The sequence below is a fragment of the Oryctolagus cuniculus genome, chromosome 6 (genome assembly GCF_051225735.1).
Source record: "Oryctolagus cuniculus isolate XC-2025 breed Fujian yellow rabbit chromosome 6, ASM5122573v1, whole genome shotgun sequence".
NCBI lineage: Eukaryota > Metazoa > Chordata > Mammalia > Lagomorpha > Leporidae > Oryctolagus > Oryctolagus cuniculus.
In genome coordinates this window covers 112,306,327-112,327,257 of record NC_142872.1, presented here as the reverse complement: position 1 = coordinate 112,327,257, position 20,931 = coordinate 112,306,327, and the positions used below count along the sequence as shown (strand labels likewise).

The following is a 20,931-nucleotide window of genomic DNA, read 5'->3' as shown; positions in this document are numbered from 1 at the left end:
CCAGCTGCGCCAAAATGCTAGGCCCCTGAGTTTTTAAGTCATGCACTGTGGATTAGCTATGGAAGTCATAAAAATGAGTTCTCTTAAGACTCACGTTCCTCATTTTTCAGTCATCAAGACACCAATCCCATGGAGTTGTGAGGGTTAAATAACTTGTGTAAAATGTTTATTACCATGAATATCAGTAAATACTTAAAAATCCTACTGCCATCTGAGTGTGTTCTCCTTGGCTGAGATTGGAAAGAAACCCATAGTTGACCACAAGCTCGGCTTTTAAGTTCAACATATTAAGACAGGAATGTTTGTGTATTTCTAGAGATTTCTGTTTTACTTCTGCAATATTTACCAGATCTTAGGGTGAACCAAACATTCAGACTCAGCCAGCTTACAATGGGCTCCACGTGCAGTACTTAGAAGGCTGTCGGACAGGAACTACAGCTGGACAGCATGGCAAGGTCAGGTTTCCTTTCAGAACATGACCTTAACAGCAGCAGTGTCCGTAGTGGAACATCTACACAGCTCTGCAAGTACTCTTATCTCCCCAGGCGATAGCTCAGGGTCTTCATAAGGGGCATGCAGTACAAGATTTTACACTCAAGAAAGCTCAAAGTTAGGGCTTCATGTTTCTGAGTTTCCCCGTATAGATAAAACTTACCAGTAGGGGCCACTTTTAACAGAAGTTTCTGCAATGTAGTTAACACTCATACCATCCAAGTTAAGAAGAGCTAGTTGGTTAACTGAATTTAAGAGTAAATGATTTTGCTAACCTTTTCACTTTCAGCTGTGTAAGAAATAGAAGAAATAACTGTGGTGGCATCTTTCTTGGTAGACAGTTGATTTGCCTCATGAAGTTGTGTTAAGCCTGTGTGCTATCCATTCCTGGGCTTGGTGGGGCGTGTCAATGACCTGAATTTAGCAATGTGAACCTGTTTCTGAGCCTCCTTCTCACCTCCCGTTTCCTCATTAACTGTGAGCACAGTAAGCATTGCATTTCTTGATTTCTCAGTGGTTCTTTCAGGACAGAACAGGGATGGGAAGAGATGAGAAAAGGTGGGGCCACATTTCTTCATTTTTTTCTACTGCAGAACAGACAAATCATGTACCTCTGGATGTCTATCATTGACTATGAAAGCTCTCCTGACTTCTCTTAACTAGTCTTCCCAAAAAACTGGTTTGGTCTCCCTGTAAGTTCGTGGTACAAGGTAGTTTCTTACTTGAAATGTTGAGGGGGGTAATTACCCAGAAAACCACGTAAATCTGATACTCTGGTATAGCTCCACTGAGTGGTGGTACTCGGGAACTTCTGTCACAGTGAATGCTCTACAGCGCTACGCCACCTGTGTGTCTAATGTCTAACTTTAGTGGTACAGTTTAAGCACTCCTTTTGAAGGTTAATCACTTTCTATTGTGTAACCTGTCATATACATTAGAATTCTTTTTAAAAATTCTGTAAGACTTGAAAATAACCAGAATGTCTGGAGTTAGGATTTGGGAAAGGAATCTATTCAATCAAGTGGATCACTGACTTTATTTTACCTTTACTGTGAATTTTGAATAAAATGCAGAACACAATCTAAATTATTATGTAGAAAAATAAAATTTTTGGAAAGCAAAAACTGTACGGAAGTTAACTGTATACTAGTATTTTCTGTATGCACTTAGCAGTGAATTATTTACAGGTAACACATTCCTAAGTCAGTTCAATGGTTATAAAAAAAAGTTTAAGTTAAAGAAGTTTACAGTGCATATTGAAAGCATGATACAAATGGAAATTGAAATTTTTGTATTAATTAAGAAGTCCAGTTTGCTAAAAGTAGCATTAATATCATTCACATCAGATTTTGTTATACATCTTTGTAGTTCAGCAAATGCCCTTATAATGAAAAACAAGTGTTATTTACTTAGAACAAAAATAATTGTAAAAGGGGGGAAAGAGGACCCAGAAGGTTTTTAATATGCTTGTTTAATTCAGATACATAGAATTTTCATGAATTTGAAAGGAATGAAGATATTCAAACAGTAATAGAAAATCCTTAGTCTTCTATTTGTGTTTCAAATGCTTGTGTAACTTTTCAATTCATCTGCTTTTATAAAACTGGAATTTTGAACACAAAAGTGGCAAAGTTCACATTACCTTTTATATGTTCCTATGTATCAAACTGCATCAATTTATTGTGAATAAAATTTGAAGGATGTCACAGATTTAAAAAGAAAAGTACAGAAGTGCCTGATTTTTTAATTCACAAATACCTAATATCCCAAAGTAACATGTAAACAAACCTCTAGTCTGCTGAATGAATTTTTACCAATCTCTATAATAAACTAAGTGGTATTGGATCTAATAGAACTTTCATGTAAGTATGGTCTCCATTCATACTTTCACTGTATTACTAATGTAGCAAAGAGGGAAAAATTTTCAACTATTCTATTTATTTAAAACAAACTGACAGGTTTAAGCACCTGTCTTCAGAAAAGCCAGCAGCATTTTTAAATATACTCAAAGTAAGATTTGGCTTAAGCCCTTAATACCTTCCTGAACAGCCATGCAGCTAAATGCCCTCAGGAGTTGTTACATGAAGAACATGGAGCAGTTTGCACTTTTTCCCCTGGATAATAAAGGTAAAGCAAATCCAGATCTTTGTGAAGAACAGCTGTGATGTTTAATACACTTGGAGCTCTATAAAACTAGAGCCACTATCATATATGCTTAATAGAGATATATACTTCTTATTTTTTAATAAAGTCTCTTGCTTGTTTCAAAATTTAAGGGTGATCTTTTTCCTGGTCAGTCATTTCAAGGGAACAATAAATAAAGTAGAAAAAGATGAATGGTTTTGCATATTTCTGTGGAAGAACGGAAAACATTTATACTTTTGAAAGGTTCAGAAAACTCCTGTACAGAATGAACAGCTTATATATACTATCTGTGCAATTTTCTTGGTTGGGGTATTTAAATGCAAGAGCTCCTCCAAAACAAGAAGCCACATTCATTCTTGTCCAAATCCCTCTGTTTCTTCTATTGCAAAAAGGAGTTTTTCCTTTAGTTGTTCATAACTCTTATATGGTGGTAGATCCAAGCGATTAAAACTGAACAAAAACAAAAACAAAATCAGATGTTTTCAATAAAATAAGCTATGAGACATTTCTAATACAGTATTTTTAAGCACATTATTACTATATATCAGCATTTCCAAGAGCAAGCTATTTAAGACCTATACATAAATAATATTTTAACATTTCCCATAGAAAATAAATTACAAATAGTAACTGAAGCACCAAAGAATTTTTTAAATCATTTTTCTGTAGTATTCCTGACTGCCACATGTATGTGCTCCCTACTCAATTCTCTTGGGTTAAGAGTACATTTCTTTCATTCACTCATTCATTCATCAGTTCAGTATTTACTGAGAATCTTTTCCATGCTGTATACTGTGCCAGAAGCTGATGAGATGGGGATGAAAAACTCAAAGCCTTGTCCTCGTGGACCTCAGGTTCTGGGGTGGAGACAGTGAACAAATACATACTTTTCTATGTCTCTTCAAATAATCTCCTCACCATATGTATAACATCTAAAATGACACCTTTTCAGTATTGTCAGACTTCTGGGACTAACTGACGAAAAATATAAAAATACTGAAAATGCTTAAAATCATAATGTATTGTTTTTCAATTTACAAAGTCAGAGTAACATTTAATTTCCTAGGATACAATACTGGTCAGCAGTATGATTCAATGTCTGTGTTTTGGTTCCCTCTCTGTGACCAGTGAAACAGCTTCTCAGGCTGGAACCTGTCTATACAGTAACTCGCTCATGTGGAGCTTTTCCTCTATGAATTATCCAGGTGACCTCCTACCACTCTACTGCTCATCTGCCCTTGCCTCGGCTCATGTAGGAGTCACGAAAGATGAAAATTAAAAGCTTTTTGAAACAAGGCAGCCAGTTAAAACAGTGCTGCTCTCAGAACATAAATATTGTTTGTATCTTAAAAAACGGTAAAGATATTATTGCCCTCCCCCTTTTTTTAAATTAATTTATTTTTTTTTGACAGAGTAGACAGTAAGAGAGAGAGATAGAGAGGTCTTCCTTTTTCCGTTGGTTCATTCCCCAATGGCCACTGCGGCCAGCGCACCGTGCTGATCCGAAGCCAGGAGCCAGGTTCTTCTCCTGGTCTCCCATGTGGGTGAGGGCCCAAGGACCTGGGCCATCCTCCACTGCACTCCCGGGGCACAGCAGAGAGCTGGCCTGGAAGAGGAGCAACCGGGACAGAATCCGGCACCCGGACCGGATCTAGAACCCGGTGTGCCAGCGCCACAGGCGGAGGATTAGCCTATTGAGCCGCAGCGCCGGCCCCTCCCCTTTATTTTAAACTATGCTTCACTGTAGACACAATCTTAAGTCCAGATAATAGTAATTTTCTGTTCTTTTACATCTTTTATATATAACCTATGACAAATTGTTATCTTTCTACCAGTTTTTCCTGTCTTTTCCCTCCTGATCATTTCTGTTGCCAACACATCCTTGTATCTACCTTAGTAGTATCTTACTAGATTTTCTGTTTTTCTTCTTTTTTTTTTTTTTAATGTTATTTTTTCTCTACAACCTACCTAGTCTTGTATCACTGCAGGGGTGCTCTGCTAAAAGGACATACTAATTTTATGCCACTCTTAATGACTGTTGCTGCTCTGAACTGCTGTGGATGGCACGTGCCTGACATGAGGGAAGGAAGTCTATGCTCCTCAGTACGGCCTCGGCCTCCACCAATTTATTTAATGCTCTTTAAATACAACACATCCTCTTTTTCTATGGCAGTGCTCTTTATGGTGCTATGGTCCAGAATACCTTTTCTGCCCAAATCTTATTCATCAGAATCAGTACAAACGCTCCAACTTCCTCCAGGAAGTTCTCTTTGAGTATCTTACATAGACTTAGAAATTCACTTGTCCACAAGCTATTTTATTTACATTTTAACATACACTGTAATCTATTCTTTATTACGACAGGCTGGTTTCTCCTGTTAGATTCTCAAATTCTGAGGGCAGAGTTCTCGCTCTACTCTTATACCTTTGTTCTGCTTTAAATATAAATATATATAATATATATATAAATATAAATATATAACACTTAGTCAGTATTGAGCTGAATAACAATAGAAAGAGGATTACCTGAAAACATCCAAAACAGGCCTCTGTTTTAAGACATTAGCCATTATATTTTTGCACTGTTTTACAAGTAAAAGGACAGGGATATGCTAAAATCCATTAATATTTTATTGCATACTATATAAATATCAAAATACCATTTTAAGTTTTAGTTCTAACAGTAAGTCTGATGTGTGTGTAACATACACAAAACCACATTCGTTACTTCTGTTTTCTTCCCAATGCTCATCCCAATACTGCCCTGCATTTCCCCTGGTCTGAATTCCCAGTCTCCATTCTCCATCTCAGATCTTTCAAATCCATTCTTCTCAAATTCTATTTCATGATTTTACAGACTCCTATAGTGTTAATAACTGTTTTTCTCTTGACATATCTGAAATCTAATCATCTTAAGATGCACTATTTTCCCTGCAGCCAATCAATAACACTTTCCTTCTCTGAAACGCAGGCTGTCCACTGAGCCCACCTTAGGGTACCTATTGAGCTTCACTCAGTAGCAACACTGGCACCTGGCTCAGTCCTCCTCTCCCTCCTCACGGCTTCACATCCCTTGCCCTGCAAACTGTTAGTGCTTTCCTACTGTACTTCAGTTACTCATCTCAGGATGGTGCCTTGCCTTCAGCAGTAAAGTCAATTTCTAATTTAAAACTTCTGTTCTCTGACCACCTGTCATTCCACCTTAGATAATACCAACCTGTTAACCCATTATTGTTTCATTGCCCTGTCCTGCCTTCTCTTTATCCATACATCATCATTATAGTTACTTTAGAAATCATGATACATCATTATAATCAATACCTTGCAAATACTTTTAAATTCTACATCTCTCCCCATTTTAAAATAAGAAGTCAAAAATCAAGTGCTAAATGTATCCATCTTCTGTTTTCTTGGTCCTCGCACCTTAATAGCTGAAAATTAGTGTATGGTGGGAGCGTGGAGGAAGCAGGTGGGTGGAAATCCTGCAGTCAGGCTGACTGTTGTCATTAAATGAACTACCAAATCCAAACAAGCAATCCAATACTGCCCAGCATTCTTAGCCACGTTTCTCTAACACCTGCCTATTTTCTGCCAGCTCTTCCAATATGTTCTCAAAAGTACCATATATGAAGGTACTTCCAAAAGTTCAAGGAAAAATGGAATTCAAAGACAAGTTTATTTTGGTAAAAAAAATTCTGAAATCCATGTATCTTCCAAGAACTTTCTGAAGATCCTGCTATGAATGGAATTAAAACTTGTTTCTACATCATGATAAACCTTTTAATTCCACTTTCTGTACTTATGTGGTGAAGTCCCCTCATACTTCAATAGAAACCTTTATAAAATCTAAAATTTACTTTAACTCTTTATTTTGCCTCCACAAATTGTCTGCTGCTTTTATCCAGGCCAAAGGCTCTCCAATTCTTTTGGTCACAGGACCACTCTTCACTCTTACTACTGAGAACCTTAAAGAGATTTTGTTTAGTGAATTACATCTATCAATATTTTACCATAATAGAATGTAAAATGATTTTAAAAATATTTAATTTAAAATAAGTGTAAATTATATTAAAAGAAAATGACTACAAAATAGTGTAACCAGTGAGCTTATTTTAGAGTTTAACAGGCCTTTTTGTATTTGGATTCCAAAACATACTTGTATTTATTAATCTGTCTGTACCATATTGTTTTGGACAAAGTTTATGAAAATCTGGCCCTACACAGATAAGTAGTTAGAAAACTATAGTCATCATTTCAGATGACTGTGGATATTCTTCTTTGATACAGCACTAAATTTGACAAGGTTATGCACAAGGAGGGGTCTGAAGTCTTATCAAAGAATATTTTGCACTTCATTATAAGATCTATTGGTCTCTCTTGCACTCTCAATGAGCATTTTGTCCTTGTGTGATTTTGTAATAGCATGCATTTGTTGGTCACTTGAAAATACTGTTTCAACAAGGTAAAAAAGCTTTTCTAAATGTTGTTATTTTAAGTAGACAACAAGGGGAGAAACTATATTTATTTGCAACACTACTACCACTAATCTTATTGTTAAAGTCTTAGGAAACTGTCAAATCTATGGTAGTATATACAAATTTTCCAAAATTCCAGTTTTTGCTTGAAAATTCAATTGCAGCCAACAAATGTCTGTTTGTTATTCCTCAGAGTCTGCTCAAGTCATTTGTCACTCTGTCAAATAAAAAAAAAAGTTCCTTAAAGTGCTTTGTTCAGACTAACACAGAATGTTAGAAAAACATATACGCAAGCACTGAGATTTAATAAAGCTAAAGAACCATGGTGAATGCATGTGGCCTTTTTTTCGTTGTTGTTCTTTAAATCTATCAAGGGTGTGATGTTGAAGAATATAAGGAACAGAGTCATGAGCTTGGTGCCACTGCCTTGTTTTGTGCTAAGACATGGCAAGCAATTTTGCAATATAAATACAATTGTCAAAACAATAAAAAAGATAAATAATGGCTTAGAATGAAAATACTTTGACCTCTGGAAAGAACCATGTATGTCTAAGCTATCATCTTTCCACTGGTTACCATAATTATTTTGCATCTAATCTTCCTGCATTCATCCTTGCATCCAATTCCTTCTCTGCACTGTTACCAGAGTGTTTTTTTCGTTAGGTTCCATTACTCTTTAAAGTCTTCTAAATATTCTTAGAGTGAAACCCCAAATTCTTTTTCATCTCCTTTGATTCACCAAGTTCCAGTCAAATCAGTGGTCATTCATTTCCTTGAAAAACAATTTCTTACTTCATGATCTTTGCTTTACTGCAACATTTCTATTCAAAGAGTGCTTTTACCCCTCTTTATTCCCACAGCAAGCTATTTATCAAACTTAGCTACTGTCCCTTCCAGGGAATCTCCACCACCTAATCTAAAGTCCATTCTTGTCAGCTGTTCTGTTAGAGCAGTCTACTTATTTCCACAGTATTTGTTTACCTGTTTCTCATGTGTAGCCCATCAGGAAGCATAAAGTTCACAGAATGAAGAGGGCACTTCAGTTTTACTTTATACCTAATGGGTACTCTATTTGTTCAGTCAATGGATATATTTCTCAACTCTTTCTCTTCACTGATAAGAACTCTCCTAAAGTGTTTAGAGAATGCTGCATTAGTCTGTTTTTAAAATACAGATTCTAACTAGTGACTCGACAGTCACACTGGAACGTAGATATGTATTTTAGAAAACAAGATATTCTGGCTTTGACCTTCCTATTTAGGATTATTAAACTTACCATGTATGGCTTCTCGGTAACCAGGTGTCTTTGCCCACTTTTTCAATACAAAACTTTTGAGGCCCATTACTTCCTAAACCAGAAAACAAGACAAAATTTATCTGATCCTTTGGACTTCTTGGTTTTGACAACTAGTTAAATAACAGAGTATGTCACATAATCATGAATGATACAGAATAAACGAAAAAATTCTGAATGCAAGGTATGTCTACCTGTAGAGGCTCATTAGTGCAGACACCCAGCATTAACAGTTCTTTGAGTGGAAAAATAACTTTCCACAGATTCTTGCTCCCTTCACAATTACTCTAGGAAGGAAAGCAATGGTTTCCTAGGCTTTATGAGACAACTTTCATTTTTGGCTTACACATGCCTTTGATATTAACCACTCATTTTTGCATTCCAGTAGAAGCCCTCTCAGAGCATAGAATAATAATCCTTCTGTTCCAGTCTATTGTATCTCTAAAGGCCAATACTGTCATTACATGCAGTGAATCGGGCATTTACCCATAAGCTCAGCAAATCCTCCCAGAGGTAGACGGCAGGTTCCAGTGACAAACTGCAATAGTCGCATTCTTACTTCATTGTCTGTCTCTTTGACAAACTGTATAACAAAATCAAATGTACTTTAATATAAAATAAGTGCTAACTTATCCTCAATAATGAAACTAGTAGGCACTTGAAAAAAATTAAATCATGTTTAACACTGACATTGGTTCAAAAGGTGATAAAAAGTGATTGTAACATTTCTCATGTATAAAGGCTAGGCACTTTGATAAATCCATTATGAATCTTAACTTCAGTTAATCCTCACAGTAGCACTATAGGTTGGCCAGTATTACATTCTTAAAGGGAGGAAATAAACAAGAGGCTTAAGGTATCACTTGACTAATAAGGTCATACCACTAAAAGTGCGAAGAGGACAGGTAAGTTGTTGGCTTGTAAAATAGCAGCTATTCTATGAGGGCTCCTGCCAAGCACTGTGCCATGTGTTTTTATGTATTTCATTCCCACAGAAATTATTTGAGATAGGTATTATTATTGCAGCCACACCGCACATACAAGAAAGTAGAGACCTAGATGGGTTAAATAATTTGTCCTTCTCAAGAACTAACATCTGGACTTGAGTCTGGTTGAGTTCTAAACCATTGTATTTTTCTGAGTCAGCTACCCATCTCCCTTCTAAGCAACAGAAAACAAATGAATACCTTCCTATTGGCACTCAGAATAATCTGTGGTAATTTCTGCCACTGAACACTTTTCCCAGTGCTTTGAGTTCTTCCTGACAGGTACCCAAAAAAACAAATTATATATTCCTTGAAATTGTCTAGTTCATGGAGTAGTACTTTAAAATTTTATTTATTTGAGAGGTAGAGTTACAACAGTGAGAGTGGTTCATTGCCCAAATTGCTGCAATGGCCGGAGCTACACCAATGCGAAGCCAGGAGTCAGGTGTTTCTTCCTGGTCTCCCACGTGGGTGCAGGAGCACAAGGACTTGGGCCATCTTCTACTGCTTTCCCAGGCCATAGCAGAGAGCTGGATCAGCAATGGAGCAGCCCGGACTAGAAACAGCACCCATATGGGATTCTGGTGTTGCAGGCAGAGGATTAAACTACTGCGTCATGGTGCTGGTCCCATGAGTAGTAATCATGAGTAGTAATTTTTTTTTTTTTTTTTTTTTTTTGGACAGGCAGAGTTAGAGAGAGAGACAGAAAGGTCTTCCTTTTTCCGTTGGTTCACCCCCCAAGTGGCTGCTACTGCCGGCATGTTACAGCTGGCATGTTGCAGCTGGAGCGCTGAGCCGATCGGAAGCCAGGAACCAGGTGCTTCTCCTGGTCTCCCATGCGGGTGCAGGGCCCAAGCACTTGGGCCATCCTCCACTGCACTCCCGGGCCACAACAGAGAGCTGGACTGGAAGAGGAGCAACCGGGACAGAATCTGGCGCCCCAACCAGGTCTAGAACCCTGGGTGCCAGTGCCGAAGGCAGAGGATTAGCCTATTGAGCCATGGTGCCTGCTGAGTAGTACTTTTTAAAGCAGAACAGAAATGGGTAATGTGGTAAAATACAGATTTGATTGGTTTGAGTATAAAAGAAAGCAAGGTACTTAGGGAACAGTTTGAAAACAGAGGTATCATTAACATAGGGGATAATCTTTAAGTTTAAGACAAAGAAATGTGCTAATAGTGACCAAAAACGTTTCACATTAGAACTGTAATCGGGTACATATTTCATCAGACAGGAAACAGAGTTTATTACCAGTTCTGGTATAAACATCATTTTCCTTCAATCCAATTTAGAAAATACAAATATCATATTTATATAACCCTAAGCTTAAGCTCCCTGGCTACACAGATAGAAATGTCCAAACGAGAATAAAAAGTGTAACAAAGCTAGTAAAGAGCCTAATAAGACTGCAGACACCTATATACACAGTGTGTAATGCAATTCAGGTATTTTAGGTCTGCAAATGGATTTATTCCTTTCATTTTAATTTATTTATAATAAGTAGTAACACAGAATTCAAAAGGACTAGGGGCTGGCGCTGTGGTGCAGCGGGTTGAAGCCCCGGCCTAAGGTGCCTGCATCTCATACGGGCGCCAGTTCTAGTCCTGGCTGCTCCACTTCCAATCCAGCTCTCTGCTATGGCCTGGGAAGGCAGTGGAGGATGGCCCAAGTCTTTGGGCCCCTGTGCCCACATGGGAGACCTGGAGGAAGCTCCTGGCTCCCAACTTCGGATTGGCTCAGCTACAGCCGTTGCAGCCATTTGGGGAGTGAACCAGTGGATGGAAGACTTCTCTCTCCGTCTCTACCTCTCTCTCTAACTCTGTCTCAAATAAATAAAAATAAATCTTTAAAAAAAAAAAAGACTAAAAGACTAGAGTATGAAAAGCAGTTTTTCCCACCTTGGCCTCCAAGTGCTCACCTGCCTTCTAGAACCACTGCTACTTTTTTCCTGCCTTTTTAGAAATAGCCAGTTCATATAATAGCATACTTTTACTATACAGAATGCAAATTTCTGTTTAACCAAAGAACAGCATATTATGCACTGTGGGGAGCAAACCGGACTAGACTGAGTTACTGGAATTAAGACTTATTCTATGCATCTGCTCTCCCACAATATGGCGCTGGGAGAGAAGTAAACAGCTTCCGCACAGCTGCCTCCAGTTCAACCAATAAACTGTAGGACTTGCTACTGATTGGAGGAGAGCAGCGTACTCGGCGTGTGGGCAGCCGAGTTGGGATTGGCAGAGGAGGACTATAAAGGAGGAGAGAGACGGCATGCACCAGGAACATCTAAGGGGAACATCTAGCTGAAGGAACACCTGTGCAGCCCCCGAGAAGAGCCGGCCGGCGGTGTGCCGCTCCCCTGCGGAAGTGGGGAATGTGGCCAGGGGGAACTGCCCTTCCACGGAGGTGGAAGGGATAGTAGCCAACCCGGGAAGAACCAGCAGCAAACCCGGGGAGGGCCGAGCAGACGAAAGAACAGCGCAGGGTCCTGTGTCGTTCCTCCACGAAGACGGGGAGCGACAATGCACATTAGTTAGTACCTTCCATTTTCTCCTTAATATTGTATTAAAACATATTCTCCAATGTTTTTAATTTGTATTCTAAAAAAGAATGATTAATATAAAGTATAGAAGTATAAAACGGATAAATGATAGTTTATTTACTCAGTCCTCTCCTAATGAACATTCAGGTTGTTTCAAATCTCTGTTAGTACACCGATAACACTGCATTAAATACTTTGGTATGTGCCATCTGTACATGTTATTGTATATTTTAAGCTAAACCTCTAGAAGTGGCTACACTAATGGAAAATGTTAAGCAATAAATTCATGACATTGTCCTTATGAAAGATAGAACTTCTGGAAAATCTATACCAGTATAAAACCCCGGGTCACTGTTTTTCTGTAAATCAAACAGTTACACAGAGGTGAACCAAAAGTTCAGGCATTAAGTTGATCAAGTAAGTCTTAATTATCAGAATACATATGTGAAGGACATCCTTGAACTACAGATTTTAAATTCTCAAACATAGAAAACAAGCAAAAAGTTGATTAAAATAAGGAAATAAGTATCCTTGGACATTATCCTCTAGATTTTATAATTCCCTAGCATCTTATCTTAAAAAGAATCAAAGTTTCTGCACTAACTTTCTCATTAAAAAATGCATGTCCTCGGGGCCGGTGCTGTGGCGCAGTAGGTTAATCCTCCACCTGCGGCGCTGGCATCCCATATGGACGTCAGTTCTAGTCCCGGCTGCTCTGCTTCCAATCCAGCTCTCTACTATGGTCTGGGAAGGTGGTAGAGGATGGCCCAGGTGCTTGGGCCCCTGCACCTGCACGGGAAACCGGGAAGAAGCACTGGCTCCTGGCTTCGGATCGGCACAGCTCTGGCCATTGCAGCCATTTGGGGAGTGAACCAACGGGAAGGAAGACCTTTCTCTCTGTGTTTCCCTCTCACTGTCTGTAACTTTACCTCTCAAATAAATAAATAAAATCTTTAAAAAAAATAAAAAATTAAAAAAAGCATGTCTTCATTTACTTCTGAGATTAAATGGAATTTATAGAATGCTTTTGATACCTTTAGAAAATAATGCTATACCTACAACTATTACCATGAAATCATTCTTATATAAGATTGTTATTCATGTCTTTATTCATAAAAACAATGAAACATACTTTTAACAAGTACTCACACTATTCACTTTAGATTTAGAATTGGAAGGCTAAAAATCATATCCAAAAGCAGTCTCAACTAAAAAAGTTATTTTTAAACCATTTTATTAGAAATTATTTTCTTTGTATACTTTCTTCCAAGAAGATGAAAGCAAATACCTGCCAAAACCAAATGATTTGCTTGCTGTTTCTTGTATAATGTCGATAAACCGTATTTCTCTGCCAGTCTGCCAAGTCAACCTCCTGCATGCCACACAACATAACCTAGGAAATGAGAAGGTATTGGGATACAATAAAGACTTAGTGAAGAGAACAATTAGGTAACTGAAATTTTCGCATGCCACACAACATAACCTAGGAAATGAGAAGGTATTGGGATACAATAAAGACTTAGTGAAGAGAACAATTAGGTAACTGAAATTTTCCAATGCACAGTGCGCAAAACTGTGTGCATGAGAAATAATCACAGTAAGCAATTCTAACAATCAGTGACAATTTAGCATAAAGGATTCTTTGGTACTTTATCCATGTTCACTGAACTCAAACCAAAAGCATTTGGAGTATTCATCAGTAGAAACATTACCACTTGTGGTAATGTAATCTCTGTGTGTGTGTGTGTGTGTGTGTATAATATATATATAAACAAATACATATATATACATACACACATATATACATAATCCCCTTACTTGTGTACATAAATTGATTAGTTTCAAAGATCAATTTCTACTTTTTTAAAAATCTTAACACTGGGTCCAATGCTGTGGCACAGTAGGTTAATCCTCTGCCTGCAGCGCTGACAACCCATATGGACAGTGGTTCTAGTCCTGGCTGTCCTCTTATGATCCGGCTCTCTGCTGTGGCCTGGGAAGGCAGTAGAACATGGCCCCCCAGCGCTTGGACCCCTATACCCGTGTGGGAGAACTGGAAGAAACTCCTGGCTCCAGATCGGTGCAGCTCTAGCTGTTGCGGCCATTTAGGGAGCATACTGGCAGATGGAGGACCTTTCTGTCTGTCCCTCTCACTGCAACTCTACCTCTCAAATAATAATAATAATAAATCTATACCATCTTACTTAGGAATCAAAAATATCCTAACCTCTTATAACTTATTTATTATTAAAAGATTATTCACAGATGAAATTTTCAAATAACCTCTACTTGTTATAAATGGGATAAAAATTATTTCAGGCACAATAATCTAAAATCTTACCTCAATCTTTTCATAAATCAACTCTGAGTTATAATTTGCACACAATAAAATGCATAAGTTTATAAAGCCAGATGAGTTACAACAGATGTATATACTTTGTATAACCAACATCACAATCAAGTTAGAGCATATTTTACTATTTCCCTTTTCTACAGTCAAAACCATCATCTCCATCTCTGCTTTAGGTGATAAATGATTTCACCAGAGATTACATTTGCCTTTTTGAGAATCCATGTCATACATATATATATATATATACACACACACACACACACATACTCTTCTGCTTTTTTGTCTTCTGCTCAGCACAATGTTTTTGACATTTATCCATGTTATTGTGGGTACGAGTATTTCATTCTTTTGTATTGGTAAGTAGTATTTCATGATATGAGTATATCACATATACCACAATTGGTTTGCCCATTCATTTGTTTATGGACATGTAAGTCATTTCCACTTTTTTGGCTTTGATGAATTGAGTTGTGAACTTTTATGCACAAGTTTTTATGTGGATATATAATTTATTTCATTTGGGTAAACAGACAATAGTGGAACTGCTAAACCATAAGGTAGACGTACATTCATTTTAAGAAACTACCAACAGCATCCCAAAGTGGTATTTCACTTAATTTTAATTTGCACTTCCCATGCGTTAACTTCTTTTATGAAGTGGGTCTTTGTGTACTTAAAATTTTTTTGAGTTATGAGTTTCTAAAATGGATGTCAGACCATTATCTTAATAGTTTCTCCCAGTATGTAAGTCGTCCTTTTCATTTACTTAATGCTTTCATTTTAACAGCTCAAGTTTTTAGTTTTGATGAAGTCCAATTTACCCATATTTTTTGTTATTGGCTTTTGGTGTTCTAAGGAATTTTTGCCTACATCAAGATCTTTTCTTAAAACTTTCACATTTACATTTATGACTTTCTTTAAAATATTTGGGGGTACTGACAGGGATTTTGTTGAATCTCTAGGTCAGCAGGGAGAAAATGACATCTAAAACATAAGGTAGTATATCTTTGTTTTTGGTTTAGCAATCTTGTTAAATTTTAATGCTCTAGAAAATGAAACTTTAAAATTTCAACATCCAAGTGTCTGTCACTGATGCACAGAAATAAAACCAATTTTTTATTATTAAATTGTATCCATAGCCTTGTTAAATTCACCATTATTTCTAGAGAGCCCAAGATGGCTACAGTGTTAAATATTAACACAGACAGCTATTTTAGTATATATATAAAGTCCCAATACTATTAAAACTACTAAGAACTCATGACTTAAAAATCTGATCTTTTGGGGTAGATGTTTGACTTAGCCATTAAAATGCCAGTTAAGGGGGCCTGGGTCCCATTTCAGAGTGCCTAGGTTCAATAATTAGGTCTGGCTCCTGATTCCAGCTTTCTGCTCATGCAGAATCTGGGGGCAGCAGCGATGGTGCAACTGACTGGGTTCCTACCACCTTCCACCGATGTAGGAGACCTGGATTGATGTCTGGATCCTGGCTATGTTCCCTTCCCCACCTTCTAGACAGGGGGCCACTGCAGGCATTTGGGGAATAAATCAGTGGATGCTCTCTTTAAAAAAAAATACTTTTAAAAAAATCTGATCTTTAAAGCAACTCACCACCAAACTGGGTTTTCACAAAGTTCTAAGAATTATTATTAATAATGTTTCAATCACTCTTTATGATCCTTAACAACTGGCATTAATGATTCTACATTTTTATCATCATCATGGTTCAGAGAATGCCATCAAGATTCACCTAATGTTAGTATTAATACCATCTAAACATTCAGACAAATGAAAGGATCCAAGGTTGTCTGTACTACATGATTTAAAAATGAGTGGAAACTATTCTATAAAACCACAAAACAGCACATACACTCCACCCTTAACATTCCCTACACTAACCTCCAATTCTTTTTCATCAAAGTACTGTAGCCACTGAAGGGGAACAACTTCATTAAAACCATCAAGGAAGGCTTTGGTCTGTTCTTGTACTCCTCGAGAAAATCGCCATTCTGTCATTAAACTGAAAATAAATATATTTTAAAAGCAGGTCATTTGTATTTGACGTAAAAGACTTAAAAAACCATAATTTTTTAAAGCTCCTTCTCTTTCTAAATATACCACATACACATACACATAAAACAAACATATAGGAGTATGTCTGTATTTATGTAGTACAATATGCAGACATAACTTTAGAGTTAGTATATGATTCTCCATGAGAATACAGTTCTAACACACCAGTAGCAATTGAAAGGGCTTTTTTAAAAAGTAAGTTCTTATCAGTAAGCTAGACAAATTCTAGTACTAATTATTTCCCATTTATATTGAGACAAGCAATTCCAAATACAGTGTTTTGACACAGGAAGGCAAGGGCATTTAATAGCTCTCCTTCCACAAAGCATTTGCCAAAGATCTGAGGACTCCAATTCAAAGCCTTGCCCACCAGAGAAGCAAAGGACTGTCCCAATAGCATGCAAGGGCAATCTGTCTACAGGCCACATGCTTGTTCAGTGTGTGGTTTAAGCAGGCTTAAAGCTGGAGAATAGGTTCTTTACATGCTGGTTTATTGGAGAACATGAAGACTACCTAACCAGAAGGGAAGAAATGAATATGGAAATAAAACATTCTGAGGAGACGTAAAGCAGTTGTGTGGTAGGGAAGTACTCATGATAAGAAACAGAATACCATCACTTCTCGGCCTTTTGGCTAAGATCAAGTGTAGAAATAAGAAAATCAGTTAGACACAAAATTTGTCCAAGAATCTTTTATAAGGAGATGGGTCTGGAGAAGACCCACTGGAGTAACAGCAGATACTGCTTGAGGAGGAGAAACCAATGATTCTAGTGGTGAAAAGAAAGCAAATTTATCCATGCTTCTCCCATTTGTAAGTCCTTCTTGTGTCTAGGGGAAGTTGATCTTATGCTATTCTGAGGCAAACCTTCCATGCTTGCTGCCTTCAAAACTTCCCATCATTAATCACTAACCATTTTTGCCCCATAATGTCAACTCTACCATCCTACTCTTCTTCCCGTTTGCCCACAGAGCAGTTCAGATTGCTTTCATCCAAAACCCTTCCTTCAACGCAGAATAACTCTTATACTACTCTCTTGGTTCTCTTACTACCACAAGTACCACCTCCAGCTTCTCACCTCCAATTCCTCCAAATTTTAAACCATGGCAGTTTGGTTTCAATATCTCCTCTAAGAATAAAAAATTTTCTTTACAAGTGTCACCCAGGAATTCCCAATTACAAAATCCAGCACCCTCTTCTTAGGTTCACGCCACACGAACGTCCTGTTACACTAGACATTAGCCTTCCCAGCTCTCATGCAGTTGCTCTCAGGTCTGGTAACACCACTGTTCCTGATTTGGCTTTGGTGGCTCCTGGTCCCCTGTCACTCCCCCTCTTCGTGGAGGAACGACACTAGACCCTGCGCTGTTCTTTTGTCTGCTCGGCCCTTCCCGGGTTTGCTGCTGGTCCTTCCCGGGTTGGCTGCCGATCCTTCCACCTCCGTGGAAAGGCGGCTCCCCCTGCCACTTTCCCCACTTCCGTAGGGGAGCGGCACACCACCGGCCGGCTCTCTCGGGGGCTGCACAGGTATTCCTTCAGATAGATGTTCCTGGTGCATGTTGTCTCTCTCCTCCTTTATAGTCCTCTTCCACCAATCCCAACTCTGCTACCCACACGCCGAGTACACTGCTCTCCTCCAATCAGGAGCAGGTCCTGCAGTTTATTGGTTGAACTGGAGGCAGCTGTGCGGAAGCTGTTTACTTCTCTCCCAGCGCCATATTGTGGGAGAGCAGATGCATAGAATAAGTCTTAATTCCAGTAACTTAGTCTAGTCCGAGTTGCTCCCCACAGTCCCCTTCATTAATTTCACTATTCCAAAAATGTTGGTGCTACTTGCGTGTCTGTCTTCTTTGCTCTTCTAGCTATTTGCTCTCTAAAGATGGATTTTCAACTACCAAAGTTTCAACTATCACAGAAAAGCCAGCAAGTTTTGAACTCCCAAATCCTACTTCCCTCCTGAAATTAAGATGTCTATAGGACATCACTCCTTGGATATCCTGCTACAAAATCCAACTGGCGGGCTGGCGCCACGGCTCAATAGGATAATCCTCTGCCTGTGGCGCCGGCACACCGGGTTCTAGTCCCGGTAGGGGTGCCGGATTCTGTCCCAGCTGCTCCTCTTCCAGTCCAGCTCTCTGCTGTGGCCCGGGAAGGCAGTGGAGGATGGCCCAAGTGCTTGGGCACTGCACCCGCATGGGAGACCAGGAGAAGCACCTGGCTCCTGGCTTCGGATCGGCGCAGTGCGCCGGCTGCAGTGGCCATTGGGGGGTGAACCAATGGAAAAGGAAGACCTTTCTCTCTGTCTCTCTCACTGTCTAACTCTGCCTGTCAAAAAAACAAAAACAAAAACAAAAAACCACAAAAAATAACACAACCAACAACAACAAACAAAAAAACAAAATCCAACTGGCAACCAATCCCCCAGTATATTCAATCAAGCAGTCATTGAATCTGAACCATCCTATTCTTGTAACATTCTTAAAAATTCATTCCCTCATTTTTGTATCTACTGCATCTGCCCCATTACAGGTCTATAGTACCTTACAACCAGAGTACTGATTAACTAGTCTTCTAGTCTCAAATCACTTCCTTTCCTAGCTGTCACTCCCAATTCACCCTCCACACTTATGCCAGAGTTGTTTTGTTTTTTTTTTTTTTTTTAAATATGGGATGCCAGTGCCACAAGTGGCAGCTTAACCCACTATGCCACACACTGGCCCCTACACTTTTTTTTTTTTAATATTTATTTATTTATTTGAAAGGCAGAGTTACAGAGGGAGAGAGAGAGGGGAGGCGGGGAGACAGAGAGGGAGGGAGGGGGAGAGGGTTGAGGTAGGGGGAGAGAGAAAGAGAGAGAGAGAGAGAGAGAGAGAGAGAGAGAGAGAGAGAGGTCTCCCATCCACTGGTTCACTTCCCAAATGGCTGCAATGACCAGAGCTAGGTTGATATGAATCCAGGAGCCAGGAGATTCTTCTAGGTCTCCCACATGGATGCAGGGGCCCAGGACTTGGGCCATCTTCTACTACTTTCCCAGGCCATAGCAGAGAGCTGGACTGGAAGTGGAGCAGCCGGGAATCGAACCAGCACCCACATGGGATGCCAACACTACAGGCAACAGCTTTACCTGCTCTGCCACAGCACCGGCCCCACCACAGCTATCTTTCTAAGAACAAACCTGATCATCCCATATTTGTTTGTGTAATGTAGGAGAAAAAGCCCTGGTTTCTTAGAGGCCCACATCTCCTATCAGAGTGCCTGGTTTTGAGTCTTGGCTCTGCTTCCAATTCCAGCTTCCCTAAAGAGGCAGCAGTTGTTGAGTCAGTAACTGGGTCCCTGCCACCCCCATGTGTGGAGGCATTTGGGGAGTAAATTAACGGATGAGAGATGTCTCTTTTTGCCTTTCAAATAAACAAAAACTTCAAAAAGAAATATGATATCCTTAAATTATGTAAAATTTGACTACCATTCTAAACTCCTATTTAGTCACTATTTCTACCATGTTATACCACTCCTAGATTAGTGTAGTTGAAAATCCCCAGGATAAACTAATCCCTTTAATACCTCAATATCTCTGCTCTTGCTAGTTCTCCTTTCCAAAAAGCCATTTCTCTATCAGGCAAGCTCTCATGCATCTTTTAAGATCTAATTTACACACAGCATCCTAAGGAGAATCCTTCTGGCTCTTCCAGACAAAATCAAATGCTCATTTTCCACTTTAGATTCCAGAGAACTTCACAAATATTTATCAAGTATCTCAACTAAAATGTATTATCACAACATTTTCAAGAGTTAAGATTAAAAAACAAGAAAAGTTTATTACTCTTTTATACTGAAACTAAATCCTACAAAAATTGTATTCAGGATTAGATAACAACTCTTACATAGTAATACTATACAGATAAGATTTCTAATAATAGTAATAATCTCAACACAGTAAAAAGCTCAAAGTAGCAAAGAAAATTTAAAGCTTAAATGACATTTTACTGAAATTGCTTTTGGTACTTAGAAACAGGTAACATTTTTGAAATGCTTCAGTAGTGCTATTTAATTATTACTGCTGGACTCTGTAGGAGGTTTAAGCTTATCAAACATAAAAAGTCTACCTGAATGACCCCAGGCAGCAGAAATGGCTAATATAGTATGGATATACCATAATTTTTTAGCTGTTAGAAAAAAGCTTAGATTTATCACCTTTGACCTGAATGATGCAGATAGCAAAGTACAGAATAATGTGTAAGGTGTATGTGTGTGTGTAGATATATTTGGTGTGTATGTATATAGAATAATGTGTAAGGTGTATGGATATGTCTGTGTATTGATACACACACATTTTGCAACAAATATAAAAAATAAAAAAACCCGAAAGAGACAAAGATGACAGCTAGAATCCAAGTGTAAAGTAGAGCGAAAATGGCAGTATGAATAATAGAAATAGATTAAGAGGAAACAACAAGTAGAAAAAAAAATGAGAAATCTGGACAAATTAAATTTAAGCATATGAATCCTTTAGAAGTTTGGGAGTTGGTGAACATACAGTGTATAGGCACAATCTGGCCCATCATCTTTTTTG

General features: G+C 38.5%; 1 protein-coding gene across 6 annotated transcripts in view; it reads right to left on the bottom strand.

Annotated features, from left to right (window-relative positions):
• Window positions 1–1,509: 1,509 nt before the first annotated feature.
• WWP1 (WW domain containing E3 ubiquitin protein ligase 1) overlaps window positions 1,510–20,931 on the bottom strand; it is a 135,015-nt gene continuing 115,593 nt past the window's right edge. For 4 of the 6 annotated variants that reach the window (XM_051844597.3, XM_051844598.3, XM_051844600.3 and 1 more), the window contains 5 exons: window positions 16,190–16,310; window positions 13,226–13,330; window positions 8,893–8,989; window positions 8,389–8,461; window positions 1,510–3,087 (listed from right to left, as the gene is read on the bottom strand). In XM_051844597.3, the coding sequence (XP_051700557.1) occupies window positions 2,988–3,087; window positions 8,389–8,461; window positions 8,893–8,989; window positions 13,226–13,330; window positions 16,190–16,310 (496 nt within the window). In that variant the 3' untranslated portion in view covers window positions 1,510–2,987. The remainder of the gene's footprint in view (window positions 3,088–8,388; window positions 8,462–8,892; window positions 8,990–13,225; window positions 13,331–16,189; window positions 16,311–20,931) is intronic. The other 2 variants (XM_051844599.3, XM_089335497.1) reach the window with 1 other exon arrangement.